At 36.1% G+C, this 26,771-nt stretch overlaps 1 protein-coding gene across 1 annotated transcript in view; it reads left to right on the top strand.

The window, feature by feature from the left end:
• The first annotated feature begins 3,113 nt into the window (after nt 1-3,113).
• The window catches only part of LOC123880842 (probable chitinase 10), a 28,823-nt gene continuing 5,165 nt past the window's right edge, over nt 3,114-26,771 (top strand). The window contains exons 1-44 of the mRNA XM_045929184.1: nt 3,114-3,208; nt 3,292-3,356; nt 9,429-9,571; nt 10,526-10,628; nt 10,776-10,855; nt 11,166-11,215; nt 11,440-11,637; nt 11,996-12,196; nt 12,434-12,542; nt 12,662-12,842; nt 13,233-13,418; nt 13,518-13,637; nt 14,266-14,389; nt 14,779-14,956; nt 15,040-15,139; nt 15,227-15,308; nt 15,404-15,592; nt 15,682-15,944; nt 16,031-16,252; nt 16,502-16,703; nt 16,785-16,891; nt 17,265-17,484; nt 18,074-18,292; nt 18,715-18,879; nt 19,410-19,559; nt 20,092-20,268; nt 20,515-20,598; nt 21,078-21,266; nt 21,586-21,830; nt 22,209-22,431; nt 22,715-22,830; nt 23,057-23,234; nt 23,317-23,493; nt 23,610-23,821; nt 23,907-24,185; nt 24,260-24,457; nt 24,541-24,740; nt 24,818-25,108; nt 25,199-25,332; nt 25,404-25,615; nt 25,695-25,830; nt 25,916-26,058; nt 26,183-26,368; nt 26,441-26,732. Of these exons, the coding sequence (XP_045785140.1) occupies nt 3,333-3,356; nt 9,429-9,571; nt 10,526-10,628; nt 10,776-10,855; nt 11,166-11,215; nt 11,440-11,637; nt 11,996-12,196; nt 12,434-12,542; nt 12,662-12,842; nt 13,233-13,418; nt 13,518-13,637; nt 14,266-14,389; nt 14,779-14,956; nt 15,040-15,139; nt 15,227-15,308; nt 15,404-15,592; nt 15,682-15,944; nt 16,031-16,252; nt 16,502-16,703; nt 16,785-16,891; nt 17,265-17,484; nt 18,074-18,292; nt 18,715-18,879; nt 19,410-19,559; nt 20,092-20,268; nt 20,515-20,598; nt 21,078-21,266; nt 21,586-21,830; nt 22,209-22,431; nt 22,715-22,830; nt 23,057-23,234; nt 23,317-23,493; nt 23,610-23,821; nt 23,907-24,185; nt 24,260-24,457; nt 24,541-24,740; nt 24,818-25,108; nt 25,199-25,332; nt 25,404-25,615; nt 25,695-25,830; nt 25,916-26,058; nt 26,183-26,368; nt 26,441-26,732 (7,288 nt within the window). The 5' untranslated portion in view covers nt 3,114-3,208; nt 3,292-3,332. The remainder of the gene's footprint in view (nt 3,209-3,291; nt 3,357-9,428; nt 9,572-10,525; nt 10,629-10,775; nt 10,856-11,165; nt 11,216-11,439; nt 11,638-11,995; nt 12,197-12,433; nt 12,543-12,661; nt 12,843-13,232; nt 13,419-13,517; nt 13,638-14,265; nt 14,390-14,778; nt 14,957-15,039; nt 15,140-15,226; nt 15,309-15,403; nt 15,593-15,681; nt 15,945-16,030; nt 16,253-16,501; nt 16,704-16,784; nt 16,892-17,264; nt 17,485-18,073; nt 18,293-18,714; nt 18,880-19,409; nt 19,560-20,091; nt 20,269-20,514; nt 20,599-21,077; nt 21,267-21,585; nt 21,831-22,208; nt 22,432-22,714; nt 22,831-23,056; nt 23,235-23,316; nt 23,494-23,609; nt 23,822-23,906; nt 24,186-24,259; nt 24,458-24,540; nt 24,741-24,817; nt 25,109-25,198; nt 25,333-25,403; nt 25,616-25,694; nt 25,831-25,915; nt 26,059-26,182; nt 26,369-26,440; nt 26,733-26,771) is intronic.

Raw genomic sequence — 26,771 nt, 5'->3', positions numbered from 1 at the left:
TAGTGGGCGCGGCATATTCACGTTGGAAGAAATATAGAAAAAAACAAAATGTGCTTGTTTGTTATAGACAAAAATGTAACATTGGTATAGTTACATGTCTTTGGGCTGGGCTTCATAAATGTCTTTTAGCCTCATTTCGGTAGACGGTATCTGCATGAGAAAACGATTTCGGTTGTAAAACGCAAGCAGCCCCTTACTTGGTAAAGATCTCATGTAGAGATTTCCACGGTTCCAGGGGGTTAATTATGGAGCAAGGCCGTTTTTAAATTGCAATGAGCCGTGTTTACTGCAGGCCATTATTCCAGCATCATCTTCAATGAAAATCGCTTATCCAAGCTATGTGCCTCACCTCTTCAACTTTATGTGACTCTATCTTTCTTGTCAAGTACGTGCCATGCAGTCACCTATACCTACTGTTAGTTTGTAGGTACGCCCTGCAATTTGTCCACACCGTCAATACTACAAATCAAATTGACAATCACAATAATTCACAATCCATAAATGAAAATGGATATTTTTCTAAAAATGATTTATTTTCATTTATGTCATGACTTGCCAGGTATATATTATTAAGTACCTACGTACTCATTGCATCTTAACGTAAAAATCTGATTAAATTAGCGCCCCTTTAAAAACAAAAAAGTAACATAAACGAGTAAAAATAAGTCGACTCATACCTACCGGAAATGTGCAAAGAAGTTACCTGAAGCAGAACATCGTCAATATACGAGGTAGGTAGTAGCTATGCCACTGAGTTTTAATCTCGCATTTTACTTACAAAAGTGGCCATAAAGTTAGCAAACACTTCATATTGGAATGCTAATAGGTAGTCTAGCTATGGGTCATAGACCCTGAAACATACATATGCTTAGGTCAGAACAATAACTTCCTTAAGAAGGCTAGGTCGTCGCCAGTTCAGGTCATTTTTGTGTGCGAAACAAGGGCAATGCCAATATTTCAGGGTCCACTTAGTCAGTTTACTGTTAGTTGGCGACACCTCACTGTATGGTAACAAACAATGCGGTGACATTGGCGGGAAGAAAGGAAGAAACGCTACCTGCATAGTAATTGTGGGGCTTTGCGTCTGCGCATGTATCACTGACCTCTAAGTTGAACAAATACGCTGGACCTGTGATTACGGACCTGTTTTTAAACCAACTTAATTATCGCCATCTTGGTGATGATAAACAGCAGCAGTAGACAGCAATGAGAGTCATATGACTGTACCAGAAACTAAAATGTTAATGATGAGGCATCTATCAACATAGTGTCAACACGAAGATCATTAAAAAGCTCTCTTCTATAATCAAGGATGAAAGACAAAGTGCCAATTTTCATTCCTGGTACGCTCGGTGGAAAAAAGAAAATCAGCAGAAAAAATAAATGTCATTTTGTATTAAGCGCACTTCTTCCAGCGTACTTGTACATAAATAATATGATGCATTTCTGTGCTTTGTATGCGACTGGGCCACATTAACCAAAAAGAAGTTGCTTTAAAGCATCAGTTGATCGCTAGTATATATAGAAATATAGGCGTATCTGTCTGCTTTATTTAGCTTAATGAGCATTTTTTTTTTAATGTATTAATAAAATAATTTAGTAGTGTGATAAATAAAATCATTAATTATTTATTGTATTAAATGTAAGTAGATATACATTATACATAAGTGATTTAAGTAATAATTAAGAGTCCGTGGATAGAGAAAGGATCAAAATACATAATTAGATTTTCTATGAGAATTGCGAACAAAAAATGACATTTTAATTTTATAGTAGGTAGTAGTTAGGTAGGTACCAAAAATGTTTTATTGCTGTGACTAAAATCACGAATTAATAACATTCAGTTTTGTGCAACGAATTAATTCCATTTAAAACTATAAGGACAAAACAAGTGCAAACATAAAAGATGGCTATTAAGTTTTGACTTAGAATGAATCGAATTGGCATATCAATTTGTTATAATAAAAACTTAATTTACAAATATGAACACATATTGATCACGTACAATAATAAATTTTGTTTATAATAAAAACTAGTTTGAATTAATAAAAAAATTGTCTAAACAGTTGTAAAATAATCCTTCGCTTGCTTTTCCTGCATGCTATCCAAAGTGCAAATGAAAATTGTTAAACGAAACATACTACCTAGGTATCTATTTATTTTGAAATTACGCTAAGTTTAATTCCAGTGCCTACTTCATAGGTGCATCTTCTTGCGTTCCTGGCTACCTAACAGAAAAATCAATCGTTTCCCTATATAACGAAAATGTTATCCTATATATAAACTGACTCCTGAAAACTTCCCTAGACACAGGTTGAATTCCCTCAAACTTTTACCTTTATTAGCCACTATAGCTTCACCGCGAGGGTTGAGCAAGCGACAGAGCTCTGCCAGGGGGTGAGCTCAATGAAATCAAAGGTTACGTCTTCCTTCCAAACGTAACCTGATGGTAAAACCTTTCCTGTGAAATCTGAAAACTGGACTGATTTCGACAGTTCTGTTTTCAGATTTGACGGATTCATAGAGTAGGTAACATTGGCGACAATTTTCATTCTCTACTCAGAATAAACTCTATTCTTTTCGGGATGAAAATATCCCAAATCCTAATGAGAGAATTAATATGTATACTTAATACACTAAATATTCAAATCCGTTTGAACAGTAAGTAGTTTCAGCGTGATGCCTGAACAAACTTAGAAAAATTAAAAAAATAAAACACTGTTTCTGACTCTATGTTGATAATTATTTATAAATAACTTCCTCCCATTGAAATTTTTATAATGTATTTCATGTAAGTATCTACCTGGTTGAAGAAATCGTTCTGTTACAGTTTTATCATATAAGATTTATTATTTCTGAATTTTATCTCGTGTCTAAGTTATGGGAAAACGATCTCGGAGATACTACGTATTCCTTAACTACCTCAAGCTACGAATCTACATATAGCCTACGTAGAAATAATTTTTACAAGTGTGTGTGGGGTGGACCTGTCCCAAAATTCCATTGATACATAATACACATACGCGTAGATGCGAGATGCGAAGCTCGATGACACCGAGGTATTAACACTAGGCAACTCGTCCGCTTCCCGCTCAGTCGGACTCTGCTCACGACGAAGAATCGGCCGCTGGGCAAGCATCACCCAAACGAAAATTTACAAGTTCACCATCCCGAATGCGGTTATCATTTCACCACAAATACTTTAGATGTAAGTGATCACGCATAATTAATTTTACGCATAATTTAAACACAATTAAATTAAAAAAAATTAAAACCTTTTAAATTTTTCAGATATCGATTAGGAAACATTGTTGAAAAATTGCTTCCCCGTAATGGGGTGCCAATTAATATTTTGGGTAAGTGCTTAGAAAAATAAGTTTTTTTCCCGTATAATTCAATCCCAATTATTTAACCTTGCATCAGTAATATAAAATACTAATTTATAAAATAGGGTGAAATTATGGTAAATAGTATACTCAGTAAAATAAGTACCATTTTCAGGATTTTGATATCCATTTAAACATATATCAATTAATCTTTATAAAATGCTTTCAAATCAAATGTTCAAAATAATAAATTAATAATGGATCTATTAAAATTTTAAAATAATTTTTACATACGCGTATTGATCGCAGCTGCACTCGCGTTGAAGTCTTTTAAGTCCCCCGCATTCTTTACAGAAAAACGAAAACCTTTATTTTTTATTTTAATCAAATAATTTCTATGACCACTTAATTCTACAATGATATTAATGGTCGGTCTGTTATAATTTATTCCGCAATACTTATAATACTCGAAAATTATTGACATTATCGAATTTTACACTTATTACTGCTGTATAATCTTTGGCTCTATATAAGCCTACATTATATAATATGGTAAGCTATAAAGCTATAATAGCTATAACTATTATAATAAAATGGATCTCGTATGCCCTGTATATAAACATTAACAAAAAATTATTAAGCGTAGATATCAATTTAAAGACACCATGATATAGAGACTTAATTTTATTTTTATGTAGCATACATATTTAGGCATATTAGATTAGACTTTATTTTATAAATAGGAAATAACTTACTACATTATATTAACTCACTTATTTAGTTATAAAATTTTCAGTTAGTAAAAGCTAAAAAGACACTCTCATGTAAGTATATAGATATACGCATGTGTTCTGTAAATTGAATGTAAGTTATATCCTAACATCCGTGTTTTTGTGTCGTACATAGCAACATAAACCTACTTTTAAAAATCTTCAATCTTTGTTACTGTCGTAATTAGTACCTACGTGTCTATGTTTAATTGCCGAAATGTCAGTCAGTTTTAAATGTCAGTACCCACCTTATACCTAAATAGTAAATCAGACTCCACGCGATATTTTATAAAATCGTCGTAAAAAAACTTGTCGCTTTTATCTGCCTGATTCTGCATATAATGTATTAAAATGCATTTGGCTCGTAAAATTAAGATCTATAAAACAAGATTGAATAAAAAAAGAAGATAGGAAAAATCTATCTCGTTATTTACACCTAAATCAGTCTACAAACTGTTTTTGAAAATGTCAACAAAATCTACAAATGAATGCGGAAATCGTTTCTATTTTTTCTGGCTAATGGTAGAGCATTTTTAAAAAGCTAATCTATAATGATAATACTTTTTTTATGCTCTTATGTTTTTTCTTAATTATACTTAGATAGGTTGTAAAATGCCTGATTAATTATAATATTATTAATCAGTCTAAAGAAATGACGGTAACATGAATTTTTATCATAGCTCTCACAAATTGATTTGAATTAACAATAATAAATGAATTTTTATAATAATGTCAACACATTATTATTTTTCTGCTACAGACATCGAAGAACTGTAAATTTACAAACAAAATATCTTTGACGATTCAAGGTACGAATATTCCAATAATATGAAATGAGTATTATTGGTTTTACCACAAAAACTTTAAGCGCGGTTTAAGTTACTGACTTTACTCTTGCGCTGTTGTTTAGAATAATCGAATTTAGCGTCTGTTTACACCACGAGTTTTTGTGGTTTTTGAGTTTAAAATTGTCATATTAATAGAGTTAGCAATTAATTATTATATTATGCGGTCAATTTTTTTAACACAGTAAGTACCTGTTCCCATTTAATGATTATTTTAATACGTTGTAGAATTGCGTATTTTGTGCAATTTTTATAACACCATAATTAAAAATTTATAAAATTTCTCTTCTTGAACGTTATAATGGCTCACTTTATATGCGCGTCATAAATGGGTGCATATTGGCTCGTACGACCGTAACATTTGTCGGCCAGTAGGACATGTAGGTATCATAATTATATTATTTGTACAGGATAATAAATCAATACGAATTTAAAGTCCAAAGTTTAAGCTCTTTATTATTTAAATATCAAATACATTTTATTGAGTGGGTCGAAATTGTGTTTGTATTATTTATTATCGTAATATGAGAATCATTGGACATAAAGAATAATAAATATAATTCAAAACAGATTAATGTTATTATAGGATTCTCATTCCCATTTTTGTACAATAGTATTTTAAGACTTACCAACGTAGACACTTTATAGCGATATGAACATAGCCATATCATATATTTAAATTGCATATGCATAGAAATTTTAAATATAATTTTAGGAAGTAGATTTATCGAGACATGGAACTACTGTTGATTTTTAGAAACGCCTTTACTACTCATAAATTATTATTAAAGATACAAAAAGAAGACAATTGTATTGCATTGCCTACTATTATACCTCTAAAACAGAAAAACGCATAGGCAAATGCGCCAAGTCAACGAAAATATACAGAGTAGGTATCGCATTTTTATAGTAAGTAGGGAGTTCAATATTGAGGAAAACTGGCTACTGCCTATCGCAGTAGTACACACAAGTAACTCTAAAATAAATTAAATTAGCCAGCCCTCTTCACTACCAGTGCTATTTGATTTGCGTAAAGTTGCTTTCTGATGATATCGGAGTATTCAATTCACGCACTTAACAAGGACACTTGGGACAAGGATTTTTTAATGTTTGTTTTGTTTGTCCTTACAAAGTATTAATAAGTAAGCATGACAATGGTTTTAAGATGATCTCGTGGTTGCAATGTAGTAAGTAGATAATATAATGTAAATAACCCTGATATTACCTTATATTTTATTCTCTAGATGTGATCGAATCGTGCTTTGATTTGCAATTTTTTTTTCAATGTTATGAAGCTTAGAGAGTTAGAGGTAAAACTATTCTTCTATCGTGCATTGTTTAGTAACGAACAATCCTAATTCAGTGTGCGTTTAGGTGATGGATTGATGGTACAGTTTTATTATAGTGGTATTGTATGGAAGAGTGGTAGATCAAACTGCTTCACCCTTTGAACTTATAAGCAACTAATGGAACATTATGATAGGATAATTAGCTAGACATTATACCTAGTGCTTTTAAAAAGCGGATCTGCATTCGATGCCGGGACTCTTCTTTTTTGGAGTTATGTTCGTTCTAAGCAATTACAGTAACTATCACTTTTTTTAACTGTGAAGGAAAACATCGTCAGGAAACCTGCTTGCCTGAGAGTTTTCCATACTGTTTTCAAAGGTGTGTGAAGTCTTTCAACCCGCACTTCACCAGCATGATACATTATGATCAAACTCTTCTGAGAAAAGCCATCCCCAGTAGTGAACCAGCGATGATGATAATGATCGTATAGAGCTTGCTAAAATATCGATGAGAGAGATAAGTAAAGTTAGTCAAATGAACGTATTGTATAATAATATTATATTAAATGTCTTTGTCATGAACACATTCCACTTATCTTTAGCATGGTGCTAGAGGTAGAGTGTCATATTTATTTTAAAATATTTTATACGCATATTGCATTTTTAAATTAATTTGCATAAATTTACAATATAAAACCATTTCATAAATTGCCAAGGGATTTTTAAAAGAATAAAATTACATCTTTTGTCCTAATCTTTGGAAGATGTCACCCAAAAATAGGTACCATGGTCTGGTCGTGTTCTGATGACGATGACCCCAAAACGACTTTGACTACCTGCCAATGGTGCTTGTATGCAAATCGTGTTTTCCGAACGAGACGTGTCAACGTACCTACTAGCTCGTTTACCAGTTATTTATTGGATCACGACCCGAAGTTGGGTGAAAAACCGAAATTAGATTTTTTGTACCACATTAATCGAATTTATTGCTTTAATCGGAACGGCGCGGCGCCGAAGGCTTTGAACTATTTTATGTTCCGTTGAGTACATAAATATTACATATTTTATGTCCCGTTTAGTATATGAAATACATTACACACTATACTTGTAAAGATTTTTTTTTTATATGACATTTTTATTTCGTCTCTTTTTTAAAGCTTGACCTTGTTAATGTGCATCTACCTTGCATCTACTGCCGGAGAAAAGTGCGGCAATTTATAGTCAAACCTGTGGAATTCAGACATTTCGAATCTCAGTCTGCCCCCAAGACGATCATGAACTGTAAAGACTTCAAACATTGAAAGAAATTGGACAGACCTAATGTGGCCTAAACTAGATGGCCTGCGCATGGTTTTAGGTTTTCAAAAATCTCTGTTTGATTTTCCGGGATAAACGAAGCCTATATAGAGCCATCCCCGAGATACAATCTCCCTTGTTTCTGTATCAAATAGTAGATGATGTCCTTGAATTCATCCATGTGGATTCAAGTTTTTATAAATCGTGTGGGATTTCCATCTTTGTTTTTCCGGGATAAAAAGTTCTTCCCCCGAGACGAAAGCTATCTTTGTATTGAATTTCATCAAAATCGGTTATATACTCGTAGATGGGCCATGAAAAGCTAGCAGACAGACAGTCACACTTTCGTATATAATATTAGTATGGATGGATTAATGGAAATAAAATCACATAGGTAGGTACAAGGGTGACAATTATATCTACCTTCTGTTTTCTGCATGGTTTTAATTTTGTTTTGATAGATTTGAATGGTCAATGACATGTGCTTCGAAATTTGAGAATAAATAATAAACTTTTGTGAACCAGACTTAAGTGTTGGTCTTGGTCTTTACTCTATCGTGTTATGTAAATGACGCAAAGATAGTTTTATATTTACTTAATTGTTAGTTCAGTGACCGAAGACGCAGCCCACGCTCTTACTCACAATAGACCTGTACGAAAACATCGCTAAAATGACTAAAATCTGACTCGTCAATCAATTAAGTAGGATTGTAGCAAAAAAAAAACAACCAAGTGCGAGCCGGACTCATACACCAAGGGTTCCGTACCTTGGATGTGTAATTATTATGTCGCTTAAATTATCTCCAATTGCAAATATAAGTTTGTAATCGCGAATTTTAATGCGATATAACTACAAAATTTATGGTTTTCGCATTTTTCCCTTTACTTGTGCCATATGACATTGCTTCTTACCAAATTTCATGATTCTAGGTCAAAGGGAAGTAGGTACCCTATAGATTTTGATTCCCCTGGGAGTGTAAATGTGCGGAATAAACGGCCCTATCATTTGATCGAGTTGCCTTAGAAGTTTGATTTTTTCACAACTCCAAAGGATTGTATATTTGAGTATTTCATATTAATTTAAACTTAATAACTCCATGCGTTAACCTAAGAAAAAGGGTCTTGAGTGACAAACAGGCAACGAAGTGATCCTATAAGGGTTCCTCTTTTCTTTTTGAGGTACGGAACCCTAAAAAGATTAGCGCACGAATGAATCCGTCTTTATATACTTTGCATATACAACGGGACTTTTATAAAGTCTTTAGATTATATTAAATGTCCTCATGTATTCCATTCCTATTGGTATTGTTAATAGCTGAATACAGAGCAGAGCTTTTTATAGGGTCATCAACCGCCAAGCCTTTGTTCGATAAATTGATTATTTAGGCAAAGCCTGCTAGGTAGGTATATCAACCTAAACGTTGTTATCAATATTAAATAGGTACTTCTCGTACCTTATACCTATATTTTTTACTATTTCTGCTAAAACTCCTCTTTTTAACGTTTGTTTGCTTGCACACAACAAAAATAGAATCTACACAGGCGAAAAGGTATTCTCTTCCAGTTAACCTTTGGTATTGAGGATGGGGGTGATTTAACAGTGCGTAGAGTGAATGTATCTAGTAAAAGAAAAAAAAACACAATAGGTAGGTGAAATCGGGTGAAACATGTAAAATAATATTTTAATTAGCAAAAAGCAGAAAAAATAAGTTAGAAGTAATACGTAAAATGTAACATGGGTAAATGTTCAAGAAATAAAAATAAAGTAGATAATAAATTAATGACAAACTAAATCCTTTGTATATTGATTATTGACATAGGATCATATCGCTGTATATTATGGAATAACACAAAGGTATTCTGACATTTTATCACAATGTTTTATGGTCCAATTTTTTATAGTTTCTGGCGTTATGGACAACCTCAGCTGCATCACCGCGTTATCCCGACGAGAGTCCTTTTGCCCGGAGTGCGGTTGAAACAGTTCCAGACCATGGTCCCATTGCACCTCCTATACGAGCTTCGGTGGAGAGTATACCACTAAGGTAAATTTTAAACATATTATTACGTTTTAAATCTATTATAATTTATTGAAAAGTTCGTCTATAATCCAATTATAAATGCGAAAGTGTGTCTTTCTGTCTGAGTGCTAGCTTTTCACGACCCATACATTTAACACATTTTCACGAAATTGGGTACAGAAATAATTTGCATCACAAGGACGGAAATAGGTTATTTTTTTAACCGAAAAATCAAAGAGATCCCACGGAATTCTAAAAAACCTAAATCCACGTAGAGCTATATGAAATAATGGACACTATCTATTTTTTACAAAGATAACTTCTACTCTGAAGACAGACATAGGATACCTTTATCCCAGAAAACCAATGAGGTCTCACGAAATTTTCAAAAACTTAAATCTACGCGAACGAAATCGCATGCATCATTTAGTAATATAGTAAATGTATTAAATCTTATAAGAAAGAATCGAAGAACCTACCGATAACTTATCGGTACATTCAAGTTTTTTTCGTACCTGCCTGCCATAATTGGACATACGTTCTATAGGACTATATCCTTTACAAAGACGATATCTTTTCTGTTTATTAATCATTTGGAAGCTTTTGTGAATTGTGCCATATAAATTCCATGTAAACGCCAGTGTTTATGGGCAAATAAATTTAATCTGTTTGCATTTTAATTAAACTTTCAATATGAGTATGAAATAGTACAAGGTACTTAAGCAGCATAATATCCTTGTTTGTGAACATTCTTGTGTAGAGTGGAGAAAAAACATTGAAAAATTAGTGCCGACAGAACTGAAAACTTAAAACTATGAAATAACAATGTCTTTGGATCTTCAAATTAATTGTAGTAGCAAAAATTCCAATTTCATATTATTGTAAATTAATACCGGCACTCCAAGTACCAAATCGCCCAACACGCCTAAAGAAGTTTTAACTTCAATAACAAAATACTAATTTATCTCAATTTCACAGATCTGGTTATGAAGAAGGAGGCGGGAGGTTGCCCTTGAGGGATGCCGTGGAAATGAGACCGATCCCCGTTTTAGATCGCGAATCTATTTCTAAACTTTTGAAGGTATTCTTCTTTGTATTTATATTGTTTGTAATAAAAGAACAAGCTAAACTAAAACACCTATTTGTAAGAAGTAAGATTCGTATCACGCACTTACACTAAGAAAATTTACCTAGTTAGATATACCTATGTCATAATTATAAATTCCAGGATGCAGAAACGACGTCCACGGATGATGAAAGCATTGAAGAATTTAAAAAATACTACGGTGCAGCGAGTCACTATAACAAGTAAGTACCTATTTAAAAAGTCTGGACAAGACGTTTTGTAGGAGGAATCAAAGCACAGCTAAGTTGCCAAAAAGAGGGGTGTTATGAGTTTGATGTGTGTATCTGTGTATATGTCTGTGGCTTCGTAATTCGTAGCTGCTAAACTAATGAACCGATTTTAATTAAGTTTTTTTTTTGTTTGAAAGGTGGCTTGATCGAGAGTATTATTAGCTATAATCCATCTGCCGTTTGAAAGTTATCAGCTCTTTTCTAGTTAACCTTCACTTGTTGGGGGTGTTATAAATTAATTTACACTTGTGTTTATTTTTAGTGACTCGAGGACGGATGAGAAACTGCAACAGGGAAATGCGAATCTCCAAAGTATGTTTATACCAAATTCTTGTTCTTTTAAACACTAAAACAGTTTTAAACTATTAGTAAATATATTTTATACATAGGAAAGTAAAGATTAAATAGGTTGCTAATGCCTTGCTCTTTGAATAATGATAAATAAGAAGGAACACATTTTTTTTTGTATTTGGTGGGATTGATAAACGAAATTGTAAGGTTTGCTGGAGTCGGTTGAAAATTCGTACTTTTGGCAGCCCTGGTGAATGACCCGTACGCGCGACGGCTGGTGGTATGCTACGTCGAGTCTTGGGCGGCGTACCGCGCACCACCATTGGCGTTTACCGCCGGCCTGGTACCGAAGTCTTGCACACATTTGCACTACGCTTTCGCCGTACTTGATCCCCACAATTTCGCAGTCATACCAGCTAATGAAGACTATGATGTAGTCAAAGGTAATGTATTTTTTTAATTCCGATACAAGTTAGGAGTAGTTCGATAGGAGTGGTCTCATGATGGAGGCGTGAAGTGGCCAAAGGAACTTCTTAACTCCAGGCTTGTTAGATTTGTCTTGAGAATTAGGTACTCTAGCCCTAGATGATGGCAACCGTCTCACGATGGAGCCGAGAGGTGGCCAGGCCATAAAAACTCTCCAAGTACCCATCATACCCATGTTTGGGCTCGTTGGATTTGGATACATGGCTTAGATAAATGAAAGCTTATTTTGAAACAGTTTTTTTACTTGAGGATATCATTACCAATTCCGCTATCCGATATTTTGACAGCAAATTGACTAATTACGAACTAATTCAGGTGGATATCGCATCGCTACGGGGCTCAAACGACGTATCCAAGGCCTTCGGGTGATCCTGAGTGTAGGCGGTGCAGGCACTGAGCGTTTGTTTAGTGAAATGGTGCAAGAGCCATACAGACGGAACTCGTTTATCGATAGCGCCGTCCAATTTCTGCAAGATCACGACTTCGATGGACTTGACCTTCATTGGGTATACGCAGGTACACCTCATACTCTTGTTACAAAACTATGCAATTTTTTTTATTAAGTATCTTTACTACCAATAACTATGGGATTTTTGTCCGACACAGACCTATCTTTAATTACAATCGAAGTTATATAATGGGATGCAACAGATACAACTGAAGACATATTATTGCCAGAAAATGCAATACCTATTTTAGCTAATATTAATAAAAAACATGCAATTAAAAGATTAATTATTGTATTTATCGCAGGTGACAGAGATGAAAGAGAAAAAGAACTTTTAACTACCTTACTTTACGAACTCCGTGAAAAATTTTCATCCTACGGATTTCTACTATCTACCGTATTGCCACCTTTCAGGTATGTAAATTGTGAAGGCTGAGTTAGATAGATAATTCTGAAAGTAGACTATTGGAAAGAAACATTTCAAGTCAAATTCACTGTCTCATCACAAATTTTTGATAAACAATATGGTTTAGGTACCAAATAGAAGATGGCTACGATCTGAGTGCCGTCAGTGGAGCAACAGACTACACGATCCTTCAAGCTTGGGACATGAATCAAGTGAAACGCGAAGATTCTCCTTCCAAAGCACTTCAGCACAGTGCTTTGCATCGGGACCCGGGAGCGCCTGCGCGCGATCAGCGATTTGATAACGTTGTAAGAAAAAATTCTTTTTGTTAGATAGTTTACGAAAATAATAGTATGTACAAACTCATTTTTGGAAAAATCTCCTTTACGACAATTGAAATTTCCGGTATCGATATCGTCGGGAATTGTTTTTTAGGGTTCCTTACCCAAAGATGCCAACGTGATCCTATTACTAAGCCTCCGCTATCCATCTGTCTGTATCTCGTGGACCGTACTAGGTAGAGTGGTTAAAATTTTTACAGAGTGCATATTTGTATATGGCAACAAATGATAAAAATTTCATAATGGCCGCCATACAAATTAAAAAATGTAAAGCAGGTGCATAGTGCGTACATAGTTATTCTTTTGCAAATCCGACTCGCACTTGGCCGGTTTTGTATATATCTATAATAATTACAGGAGTTCATGGTGAAGTACGTTCTACGTAATGGAATGGCTGCTGACAAGCTGGTTCTGGGTATTCCTTTATTCGGACGAAGTTATACGTTATCGGCTTCAACTTTACCTTCCCCTGGTGCTGCCGTCGACGGCTGGGGAGATGAGGGACAGTATACACAAACGAAAGGAATGTTAGCCTACTTTGAGGTGACTATTTTATTCAATAGATTCATATGAGATCGATCAAAAGATAGATCATTATTATTAATTTGTGTGGCTTTAACTTTTTTTTTTTTTAATTTTCAGATATGTATGATTGAACGTGAAGGGAAGGGAGCCAGTTCAATTGATGCACACGGTAATGCTTATGCCGTCTTTGACAACCAGTGGATAAGTTATGACACTCCGGCCACTGTATTGGAAAAGGTATTTAACAGGGCTCTCCCCGTCACTCGTTTCCACTCGTTTCATACAATCGTAGTTCCAATTTCATTTGAATATGAAGCAACCAAAGTCCATGAAATTTTTCAGACATATTCTAGAAACTAATATCTGTGTCTGAGGTGTTTTAGATTTTTCTAAAAATATGTAGTTTTAAAATTACAGGAGCTCAAAGATTTGTATGTAAATTTTTAAGACCGCGTAACTTTGAAACCAAATATTTTAACAGAAATCTGGAAAACCACAGACATAGATATTGGTTTCTAGAATATGTCTGCAAAATTTCATGGACTTTGGTTGCTTAATATTCAAATGAAATTGGAACTACGATTGTATGAAACGAGTGACGGAGAGAGCCCTCTTAAGAGAATAGTAACCCTAGCGTGCTTCCCAGCGTTTTCCCATACAAACGTAGTTTGGTTCTCATTTGAAATTAACCTGTCAAACTCAATGGAAAAAATGTAGTCTATACGTTCGCGAAACAAATATTTAGATGCATCTGTTGTTTGTCAGATTTCCATAAAAATGTTGACGGAACTTCTATGATCTATCTATAAAATGTTACCATTAACCAAGCTATTAAATCTATTTTAATCTTATTTTTTTGTTTTAGATGAAATTTATTAAAAGCAACAGTTTAGCGGGTGCGGCAGCATGGGCTATCGATATGGATGACTTCCGAGGCTTATGTGGATCGCCTTTCCCTATTTTAAGTGCGATATCCACGAGTCTAAATGGTAAAATACTGACATTATTATAATACCAGATGATGCCCGCAACTACGTCTGCGTGATTTAGGTTTTTCAAAAATCATTTGGGAAATATTTGATTTTAAAAAGTAGCCTATGTCAGCTTCCGGGATGTAAGCTGTAGCAAATTACATAAAAATCGGTTTAACAGATGGGCCTTCAAGAATTCCATGGAAACTCTGATCTTCTAGGCTAAAAAGTACCCTATGCCCATCCCCAAGATGTAAGCTAACTCTGTAACAAACATGAAAATCGGTTAAACGTATGGCTAGTGGATAGATAGACGGAGAGATAGAGTTATAATATTAAATATGCATTTACTCTTTCTCCTGGCTGTAATTCTCCTAAAAATCTTTTAATAACTTTTTATGCTACAGGTGAAGCAACTCTCACTGATCAGTCATCACTAAAGATTGGATCTTGTGAATCAAATACACCATACTTAGCTTCTGATGAAGAATCGTGCGCTCACTTCCACTTCTGTACGGGAGGCATTAGTTTTAGAATGATTTGTGAAGATGAAAGACTTTACGATCCTTCTACAGGATTTTGTGGGTAAGAAAATCCATTCGAGCACGATTTTCATTCTGTTTTATGCAGTACAAATTTTTTCAGTTTGATAAATAATATCTTTTCAGGCACCAAGATGTTGGGAAATGTATTCCAGGACAAAGTCTTAGAATAACTGTCGAGGATGCTGCTCGTTTCTTAGCTCAAGCTTACGAATCGGACTTCGAAGTAAGTAAATAATTTCGAAGTGAATTTGTGAGCAAATAAAAATAATAACGGTGAGATTTCTGATAAAAACGTACCAATCTTTTACAGTGGAGCAGCATAGTACACAAAGATTCTGAATATAAAGAGACTGATAGATTAATTACTGCCTATCAAGCTGAAAATAAAATAAGTAAGTTCAAATTCTAATCTTGTTTTAGAAAGAACCTCGGTTCAGTGAATAATTTACTTTTCTTTTTATATATTTCGATTTGAATAAAATTACAGATAAAAGCAATGATAAACGTGTGCTGTGCTATATGACCAGTTGGGCGTTCTATAGAAGAGGCGATGGCAAGTTTGTTCCGGAACAGATTGACACTAGACTTTGCACTCATGTTGTATATTCATATGCCTCTCTGGGTTATAACGATCTAATTGCCAAAGAATTTGACCCTTGGGCTGATATTACCAACAGTAAGTACCTTCTACTAAACATTTCTGCGAACATACTTAGTTGCAAAAAAATATTATCAAAACATAATTATTTTTTCCTTCGTTTTCAGATCTTTACGAGCGGGTAACGTCCCTTAGTGATGTCAAAGTATTACTTGGTCTTGGAGGATGGACTGACTCAGCAGGCGATAAATACTCACGTTTGGTTTCATCTCCCGCTTCACGTGCGAAGTTTATAGACAAAATAGTTGGCTTCCTGAGCATGCACAATTTCAAAGGTCTGCAATTGGATTGGCACTACCCTGTGTGTTGGCAGAGCAATTGCAAAAAGGGTGCAAAATCTGATAAACCGAACTTTGCTAAATTCATACAAGTACGTCATTTTTTATTTAAGTTATCTAGGTTTTTGGAGTTTTTATTTTTAAAGATAAGGTTTTTTAAAGGCCTATTTTTTTTTAGGAATTATCAAAGAAATTACATTCTGTAAATATGGAATTAGGAGTCGCACTTTCGGGGTATAAGGAAGTCATCGAATCAGCCTACGATTTACCAGCTATATCCAGTGCAGCTGATTTCATGACTGCTATGACATACGACTACCATGGCGGGTGGGAAAATACTACTGCTCATCATACGCCAATTACGCCTCTTAAGCGGGATGCATTGGCTTATTACTCTGTCGTGAGTCAATTTTTTTAATAAAACACCTAAGTTCCATTAGTTTCATCTAAACCAGAATTATTATGTACTTACCTAACTAAAACTTTCAAAAAGCAACTAGAAATAAATCATAATTATTATGTTCATTTTATAACAAATATAAAATATTTCCTGCATATTAAGCTTCTATCATATTCTTTCTATTCAGATATTTCTTTAGTGTTTCTTTTCTTTTGTTTAAATATTATCATATCGTTAAAAAATTTACAGGAACATGCGGTTAAGGCTTTAATAGGAGGAGGTGCTGATCCTAAGAAGTTGCTACTTGGATTAGCGTTCTATGGTCAGTCGTACCGACTAGCCGATATGGAAGGACCCAGCGGTCCCGGGTCTCCGGCCGCAGGTCCCGGTGAATCCGGCGAGTTCACCAAGCAACCAGGAATGTTAGCTTACTACGAAATTTGTTACAGAGGTATTAAAATACTACTCATATGACGCCATAGTAAATTATCCTTATCAAGAGCACTCACCCAATAATCGCTTATTATTTCAGTTAAAAACCTAAGGTGGAAGACAGGCCGTCAAGCCCAAGCTGGACCTTACGCGTATTCAGATAATCAGTGGGTTGGATATGATGACCCAAAATCTATAACAGAAAAGGTAGGTGTTAAAATAAATTTTCTTTAAAATTCCCTAGTCCGATCAAAATCCTCAGTAGATATGCATAATTAAAGATACTTCTTTTTTAAAGACGAGTTATAATAAGAAGTTGACAAAAAAATTGTGAATCTACTAATTAATCTTGAAAATACATGCGGCGAGAAATATTCGTCGTCGTTAGACGTGAAAGTCCACAGCTGGACATAAGTTTCTTATAGGGACTTCCACACGCCACGATCTTGCTTCGCCTACATCCAGCACCTTTTTGCGACTCGTGTGTCTATCTACCTAGTGGGGGATGTCCAATTCTGCGCTTTCACGTGTGGAGTAGCAACTTACAGGGTCACTCATTAATTCAAAATACACTTTCAAGGTTGAATGGGCACTACGGCAAGGGTTAGGTGGTGTGGCAGGGTGGGCGATCGACCTGGACGACTTCAACAATCGGTGCTGCAATGAGCCCTGGCCTCTGTTGCGGGCAGCGGGTCGAGCGCTCGGCCGCTCCGTACCTCCACCGCCAACCTCCCCATGCGAGCGACCACCCGAGCCGATAACACCAGCTCCTCCCACAACCACTCCTGCTGAATCTGACGGTAAATACAACGTATCTTCCTCAAATTTCCCGGTCTGCTGCGTCCAGCAAAGTACTGACCACGTGTTCTCACTGGACATTCACTTGTCTACACTGTACACAGCCTTCTATCATCTCTCAGATCCGTCTTTACAACAGTTCTATCCTCATCAGTTACGATTCAAACAAGTTCACAGTCAGTAAACCTCGTAAAAATAAAAATAATAGTACTTGACTGATTATATAAGTAATTTTTTTGAGTTCTTTGTTCCATTTAGACTTTCAATTGAATCTGAATCTGAATCTGCATCTGAAGTAATAAATCAGCAGCAAAGCAACATTAGGGGTAGTTCTACCAAAGCGGAGCGGAGCGGAGACGTCTTAGATGACGTGATAATTTTATCTGACAATAGCTTAAATCTTGATAACATACATTACTTATAAATTAATCAATTATCAGTCTATCTCTCAATAATCTGATTGGTCGAAAGTTTCTTTCGTATTTAATGTAGGTAGGTTACAAAGTAGGTTTTAAAACTTAAGTACCTCATCGGTGTGTTATATTATTTTTTCATGTTTTTTTTTCTAAATTATTAAATTTATTATTCAAGGATCAATAGTCGGAGCAGTAGATCACGTACATCATGAACAGCATACATCAACGACTTGGCCGGGCTGGAATCCTGGAACTACAACTCAAAGCACGTCCCAGACTTGGTGGTCCCAACCCACAACTACTCCAATGACTACGACTTCCAAACGACCTACCACGACAACTCGAAGAACTACTACAAGTACAACCACAACAGAGCTACCACAAATAGATGACGGTAAGGGTTTTTTCCGTAAGAGGGGAAACTTATGTCCGTGCTTCCTAGACGTCTAGTATTCCTCCATTTAACGTGAATTCAGATAATTTTGCATATAATAGGTAATCTACTCCTAACTGCTCAAACGTAGTCTCTGCTCAAAACGAATTTTTCCTCAATATATAAAAGGTTTCTTTGTGCTGCAAACGCCTATTCATCCGCAGAGGTTATCACGAAAGCAATCAGCTTTATTCTCGCCATATACCTACCCATTTATTTACAAAAATGAAACATCCATTGATTCGATATCTTCGGACTCTTACCAGCTAAAACCTTACGTTAACAATTACTATTATGCTAGAAAATTAACTAAAATACTTACTCGATGAATGTACCAAAATAAATTACCCTGTTTAAATTGCTGTCCTTCCGTTTTTATGTAGAAGGAGATGCTTGCGAAGCCGGCGAGTATGCATCAGCACCAGGCGACTGCGAGAGCTACCTTCAGTGCGAGGTCGGTCATTGGAGGAAGCATCGTTGTGCTCCCGGTCTGCATTGGTCGGCTAAGGCCAACCGGTGCGACTGGCCCAGCTTTGCTAAATGCACGGGTAAGCTGTCTATTTCGTTAACTAAATTTAAATCTTAACTCGTTTTTAAGCAAAACCGCCTAAAACAGTGCTGAATCCAAAGTTCGCGACTTTGATCAAAATGGTAAAATTAAAGGTAGAAAGGTGCAGTCAACCGTTTCCATTCATTTTATTAGTTAGTCCTCCTGTAAAATTTAATTTCTCGCAATTACACCGTTTTGATGAATGACAAAATAAATCTAAATGCTGATAGAAGGATTACATTTCCTATAATATTTTATGTGGTACAGAGTAGTGACTTTGATCTTGACTCTTGATCCACCTTTGATACTCATGTTAACTTAACTCACAGCTAGCTAGTGTTACTAAAATTACTTTCGTTTATAAGTACACTTAGCACTAGCTTTTGTATGGGGTAATAGGGTTAATTTTATACGTAATTTCATACTTCTTCCTAGTATGATCTCGGCCACAAGTTTTCACACTAAGCGACTGGTGAGTGAATTAATTTGATATGTGTCTAGTATTATTGTTATATATTATTGTTTTAGTATCTTCGAGTAGTGCATCAAGTACAACGACCACTACATTGGCACCTATGACGTCACGACCACCACCTAGACCCACTACTACTAGGCCAACAACAACTACATCTACAACTACAACTACTTCTAGACCAACTACCACGGCTTCTAACCAAGGTAGATTATCAGATATTATAGTCCGTAGAAAACACCGTAAATTAGTTAATATTAGGTTAAAATACCGCGAAGCAGTAATTTTCGAAACGCAAACGAGCAAACACATGATTTTCGATATGAACTATTCCGAAATGATATTAATATCTAAATAATAATGTCTTTTCTTGGTTCTACTATTACGAGCTTCCAGGACACAGATCTTACTTCTTTGAGAGCTAGTGGTCAAAATTTTGTAAACATTCTTTTTGCAAATAAAGATAACTTATTTATTTAGTTTGAAAATGAACTGGTAAATGATCTTGTAACTGCTGATAGTAAGATAATTGTGATAATGAGCAAGGATATAATACCAAATAGTGTAAGTGAAGTGTAGAATATATGTGATTACTTCTATCACATTGATAAGTGCGACGCTATGTAAGGATAACTATTGATTTTAGTAAATTGTCGTAAAACCCAAGCTACAAATCATCAAACAAACTAAAGCTAAGCATATCGATCAAAATAGAAACTGACCATTTAAAATTCCCAGGTGATATTTCTGAGGGTCAATCATGCAATGGTCAAGACTACCACGAAGTGGCGGGCGACTGCAACTCCTATCTACACTGTGATGGATCATTGTGGCGTTTACAACGTTGTGCTCCTGGCTTGCACTGGAGCGCTGCGGAGAAGCACTGCGATTGGCCTCGATATGCGAAGTGTGAAAGTACGAGTTTTACACCTAATATTTAATTAAATCGATCTTTTGTCGATTGGTTGTCTAGCAATGTCGATTGATATGATTCTGATTTCAAACTGCATTGATTTCTAAATAATAACCTTAGATACATTATGATGTAGGTATGTGTATCGATGGTATATTCATCTTACATCAATGATTTTATATAATTTACATGACATACATTGTATGTATTAGTACCTATGAAACTATTAATGAATTTCTTGTTTTTAGGTACAGTACCGAAACCTACAACTACTGCTGCCACCAAACCACCCCGACCACCGGCAAGACCTACGAAGCCTCCCACTACAACAAGTATGTTGAAATCTATTTGACGAATAGATGCATTTATTCATGTAACTAAACTGACTATAGCTCATTTTCTATCCCTTTAATAATGTGATGGTATTCTTCCCGACTGAATTTCGGCCAATCTCAACGGAGACTAGTCAACTGCGCAGGAGATATTAGGTATAAGGTGCATGCAAACATGGGTACACTCTATATTCCCTTGCTCTCAAGTCGGTTGGGACAGCCGCGGCAATTCAACACGTACGGAGAGAGATCAGGCGCAGGACTCTGACGGCTTAACGCGCTCTCAGAGGCACAGAGCTATAACTCAATTTATATATTTGATGTAACACAACTAAGTTCCTCACTATGAGCTGCTACTGAGTATTTATGATAAATAAACCCCTCATCGCTAAAGCTTCAATATCCACCAAAGATAAAATGTATTGTCGCGATAGATAGATACCTACTCGACATTTTATCGTTAATAATAAATTTTCCAGCAGTGGCAAGTGATGGACCAGCGGAAGGTGACGCGTGCGGCGGTAACGACGTCCATGCTCCGGCTTCAACTTGCGACTCTTACTTGCTCTGTGTAAGTGGACATTGGAGCAAGCAATTATGTCCACCAGGACTACACTGGGACAAGCGGTCTAATCGCTGCGACTGGGTCCAATTCGCCATGTGTGAAGGTAAGAGTTTTATTTTGTCACATGAGTCCCATTACGACACATACTTAAATGACGTTTGCAACTAACTATTCTTTCCCATTTACGCCTAAATAATAATTATGGTTAAGCGGAAGCCTATCCTCTTCTTCCAGACCTTATCCCATGCTACGTGGGGTCGGCACAACATGTCTTCCTCTTCCACTCTCTTCTGTCACCCATCAATGTATCATCTACCCCTTTTATACGCATATCCTCTTTCATGCAATCCATCCATTTGTTAAGTGGAAGCCTATCTTGCATTGAAAACTATTGGTATAATCTTGCACTAATTACATTTCAGTGAGACGTCCACAACAAACTACGAAAAGGCCATTCCAGAATCTGTTTTCGTCAACAAAGAGACCAACAACAGCTCGGACTACAACGAAGAGACCTACCACCTACTCAACAGCAAGGACCACAACTAGGAAACCTTTCACCTACTCAACAGCTCGGACGACTACAAGGAGACCTTTCACCTATTCCACAGCTCGCACGACAACCAAGAGTCCCACCACGCAATCCAGTCAATATCACCCACCAACGGTTAGTTTCAATAACCTTCAGATCACTATCCATCTTTCTTCTCTCCGGACTGGTTTCCGCACTTAAAAACGTTTCCGTCTGTTGTGCATATCACTACCCATACCCAATATTATTAATGCAAAAATATGTTTATTCGTTGGTTTGTCCTTGTATTTTGTACCACACCTCACAGTATTTTGGCACCGCAGAGAGTCTTAATTGTGTGTTGCCAAAATACTCTCTCGTTTCCTGGCTAAAATACCTATATCACTCTCCATCTTTAACTATATCCATGCAAAAATTGCGGAGATACGTTGCTCCGTTGCGGTGTAATTGGAGGACAAACTAACAAACAAACACACACTTGTATTTATGATATGGGTATATTGTTGTTACCAGCGCTGCTCCACCGGCACATACCATGCACATCCTCGCTGCGAGAAATTCTACGTCTGCGTCAACGGCGCGCTCATCGCTCAGAGCTGCGCGCCGGGCCTCGTGTGGAACCAGCAACATTCGCAGTGTGACTTCCCCAGGGCCAGCTCCTGTACCGACAGGAGACAAGTCACCTCTCCCACTTCAGACATTAAACCAAGTGCTATTCTCAATGATGAGCAACCAAGTAAGTTTTATTATCATCCTATATAGTGGGATATGGAAATAACATGATGCATGCAATCCATAAAAATTAGCTCCACAGACTACATCCATCTAAAGAAGATATGAAGAAAATGATTGTCAAATTATAAAAATAGATGTTTCGCTTTTAAAAATTAGTTCCGCGAACTCTTTTCGAAAGAATAGGCTAGATTCGGAATATCCGAACCAGTGGAAGAATCATAGTGACCGTAAATTATAGAGGCATATTAAAATAAATGTATAAAATTATATTTTATCATTTTCAGCATTCTGTGAGAGCGGACAGTATGCCAACGATCCAAATGACTGTACTAGCTACCTGCACTGTCTATTCGGGAAATTTGAAGAGTTTGCATGCAGTGCTGGTTTACATTGGAACCAGGTAACATTTTTAATATCTAGGGACTAATTTAGTATAATCTAAACAATGCGAGAATGACTTAAATAGCGTGCAATAGTATGAACGTAACAAATCTATGGTACAATAATTATCATTGGACCTAATTACCTACCAACCAACTGGACAGAATCAGCAATTACATAAAATTGAAAGTATTACTGAAAATAATTTAGATGAACTGAAACATGGATTTTTTTCTTTCTGATAGGAAAAACAAATTTGCGACTGGCCCGCCAACGCTCAATGCAAAGTCCAAAAAGTTACTACTACAACTACGACATTGCCACCAGCAGAAATGGAACCAGAAGACACCGAGGCTCTTCCCGCACCGTCTAAGCCAATCACAGATTTAGTGGAACCTGGTACTAAGCCAGAACTTCTAAACAGTACGTCAAATTATTTGTACTTAAATCAAAGTTATAGAAACGATAGTGATTTTTTTATAAATGATATTTTTTTCCTTTTTAGCGCCATACAAGCTAGTATGTTACTACACAAATTGGTCCTGGTATCGACCTGGTCTGGGTAAATTCACTCCAGAGGATATGGATCCCTCACTGTGTACTCACATTGTTTATGGCTTCGCAGTATTGGGTAAAGATGGTCTTATACAAGCACACGATCCTTGGGCAGATATTGAAAACCGTATGTACACTTTGGATATATATTTTTTCATAATTGTTTTTTTTTTCTTTTCTTGTCATAATTAATTTTTATACTGCATTTTTTTCTTGCCATAATTAATTTTTATATTGTTATAGATTTCTACGACAAGGTTGTAGAGTACAAAAAGTATGGCACAAAAGTGTCTCTCGCCATAGGTGGATGGAAAGACTCAGTTGGAGACAAATACTCTATTTTAGTCAATGATCCTCAAGCGCGTGCTAAATTTGTTGCGCACACTCTTCAGTTCATAGAGAATTATAATTTCGATGGACTAGATTTAGATTGGGAATATCCTAAATGTTGGCAGGTAAACTATGAGAGTATAAATTTTCAACCTTTTTATTTATTTATATATGATATTTCAAATTAATAACTGTTGCTTGTTATTGTAGGTAGATTGTTCTGCGGGTCCCGACTCAGACAAAGAAGGCTTTGCAAACCTAGTACGAGAACTTTCAGCCGCATTTAAGCCTAAAGGATTATTGTTATCTTCTGCTGTATCGCCCAGTAAAATGGTTATCGACGCTGGTTATGATGTTCCAGTGCTAGCGAAGTATTTAGATTGGATTGCTGTCATGACTTATGATTATCACGGCCAATGGGACAAGAAGACTGGTCACGTTGCTCCACTTTATTATCACCCTGAAGATGATTATACATACTTTAATGCTGTAAGTGTGATTCACAATATTCTTTTGTAATTTCTTCTAAACCGACAGTATATTATGTCTACTTTTTCTTTTAGAATTACACTATGCACTACTGGATGGAGAAGGGCGCTCCTGCGTCGAAGTTAGTTATGGGCATACCACTTTATGGACAGTCTTTCACTACTCGTATTCCATGGAACAATCGTATTTCGAGTGGTTTGAATATGCCAGCTATAGCAGGAGGTGACGCTGGTGAATACACACGAGCCAATGGTTTCTTGTCCTATTACGAGGTACAGGTTATTGAAATTTCAACATAGACCGTATTACATACATAGCTGATGTACATAAAATATATATTTCAATTTTTTCCTAGATTTGTGAACGAATCAATGATCGCAAATGGACAGTCATTAAAGACCCGAATCAACGCATGGGTCCTTTTGCTTACAAAGGAAATCAATGGGTTTCATTTGACGATGTGGACATAATTAAAAAGAAAGCGAATTTCATCAAATCCCTGGGTCTTGCTGGAGGCATGGTTTGGGCTATAGATCTTGACGATTTCAAAAACAGGTAAATTTTCGATTTGCCTATGTAAACACGTGTCAAGTAATTGGATTGAAAAAAAATTATAATTTGAAAATTTTCAGGTGCAATCAAGGAAAATATCCGCTCCTTAACACTATAAAAAATACTTTATTAGATGCAAATATAGATTCAGAACTTGAATCTCCGAAACCTTTGCCTGAACCACAGAATAATATAGACGAAGATCTTGAAGACATTGAAGTGAAGCCTGCACACTACGAACCGGCTCAAACAGCCACAGCTGCTCGTCCCACTACTACTAAGAAGCCAACTACCACAGCTATTGTGAACGATGAAAAGGAAGATGAAGAATATAAAGTTGTTTGCTACTACACGAACTGGGCTTGGTACAGGTTTGTACAAAACTTGGCATGCGAGTAACGATTTTCACTTTTTATTTTATTTCCGAGCTCATTATTAAATCTTTTTTTATCATTTTTCAGATCAAGCGCCGGCAAATACACTCCGAGTGACATTGACCCCTCTCTCTGTACCCACATCGTATACGCTTTTGCTGCACTGGATAGTTCTAGGTTGGTCATCAAACCACACGACAACTGGCTTGATGTCGAAAATAGTAAGTTTTTTGTTATTTTTGCGAATTATGTTCGTTTTTCTAGAATTATCTACACAAGAATTGTTTTTTAGAATTTTACGAAAAAGTGGTAGCCCTGAAGAGCAATGGGGTTAAAGTACTCCTCGGCTTGGGAGGCTGGAATGATTCCGCAGGCGGTAAATATTCCCGACTTGTCAACAATCCCGGCGCGAGAAGAAAGTTCATTGTGCATGTGACTGACTTCCTCCGACAGTATGGCTTCGATGGATTAAACCTCGATTGGCAATTCCCTAAATGCTGGCAAGTGAGTAAAACGTTTATGACATCTGCAAGAACAAAATCAAATAAGAATTACCATCTTTTAATATGTAAACTGTTTTAAGGCTGAATGTGAAAAAGGGCCAAGCTCGGACAAGCAAGGCTTTGCTGCACTGGTCAAAGAACTACGAAGCGCATTTGTTCCTCGCGGCCTTCTTCTGTCTGCTGCCGTGTCGGGAAGCAAACGTATCATAGACTTAGGTACTTTACTATTCAAGTCATTACAAAATTAGTATTTATAGATTCAGTTTATATGATAGCTACTAATTAATTTATTGTTTTTTAGCGTATGAAATTCCAGTCCTCGCTAGGAATCTAGATTGGATATCTTTGATGACGTATGATTACCACGGACAATGGGAAAAGAAGACAGGCCATTTAGCACCTATGTATGCCGCTGATACAGACGACGACAAAACACTTAACGCGGTAAAACCTCTTTAATCCAAACAAATGCGAATAAATTATAAATATTTTTTAATAATTTTATTCAATTTGTTAACTACACTTGTAGGCTAATAAATACTCATTCAGATTATTAATTATATTTCAGAACTTCACCGTTAATTACTGGCTGAGTAAAGGTACTCCACGTCACAAGTTAATATTGGGTGTGCCATTCTACGGACAGTCCTTCTCTTTGGAAGAAAATTCAGGCAACGGTTTAGGAGCACCAAGTTACGCCGGCGGCGAAGCTGGAGAAGAGACGAGAGCTCGTGGATTCTTGTCATTTTATGAGGTATGAAAATTGATATCGCGTAAAAAAAATCTCATTTTTTTTCTAAGTTACTAATGTTGTGTCTACCTTCAGATTTGTGAACGCATTAAAGTTCAAGGATGGCGAGTAGTTCGCGACCCAGGGGGTCGAATGGGACCATACGCAACTCTGAACGATCAATGGGTCTCGTTTGACGATGACTTCATTGTACGTCACAAGGCTGAATACGTTCGTGCGATGGAACTTGGCGGTGTCATGGCATGGACTCTCGATTTGGATGATTTCAATGGCCAGAATTGTGGCTGCGGAAAATCTCCGTTACTAGCCACTATTAACCATGTATTAAGAGGACAGGAGGCACCACCGCTATGTTCTTTGGAAGAAAGTAAGTATTTGTAACTTAGAATTAGAAAAATGTAAATAT

Source organism: Maniola jurtina, chromosome 3, assembly GCF_905333055.1.
Source record: "Maniola jurtina chromosome 3, ilManJurt1.1, whole genome shotgun sequence".
NCBI lineage: Eukaryota > Metazoa > Arthropoda > Insecta > Lepidoptera > Nymphalidae > Maniola > Maniola jurtina.
Note: the sequence above shows the minus strand (reverse complement) of the source record. Positions and strands in the feature narration are given on the sequence as shown.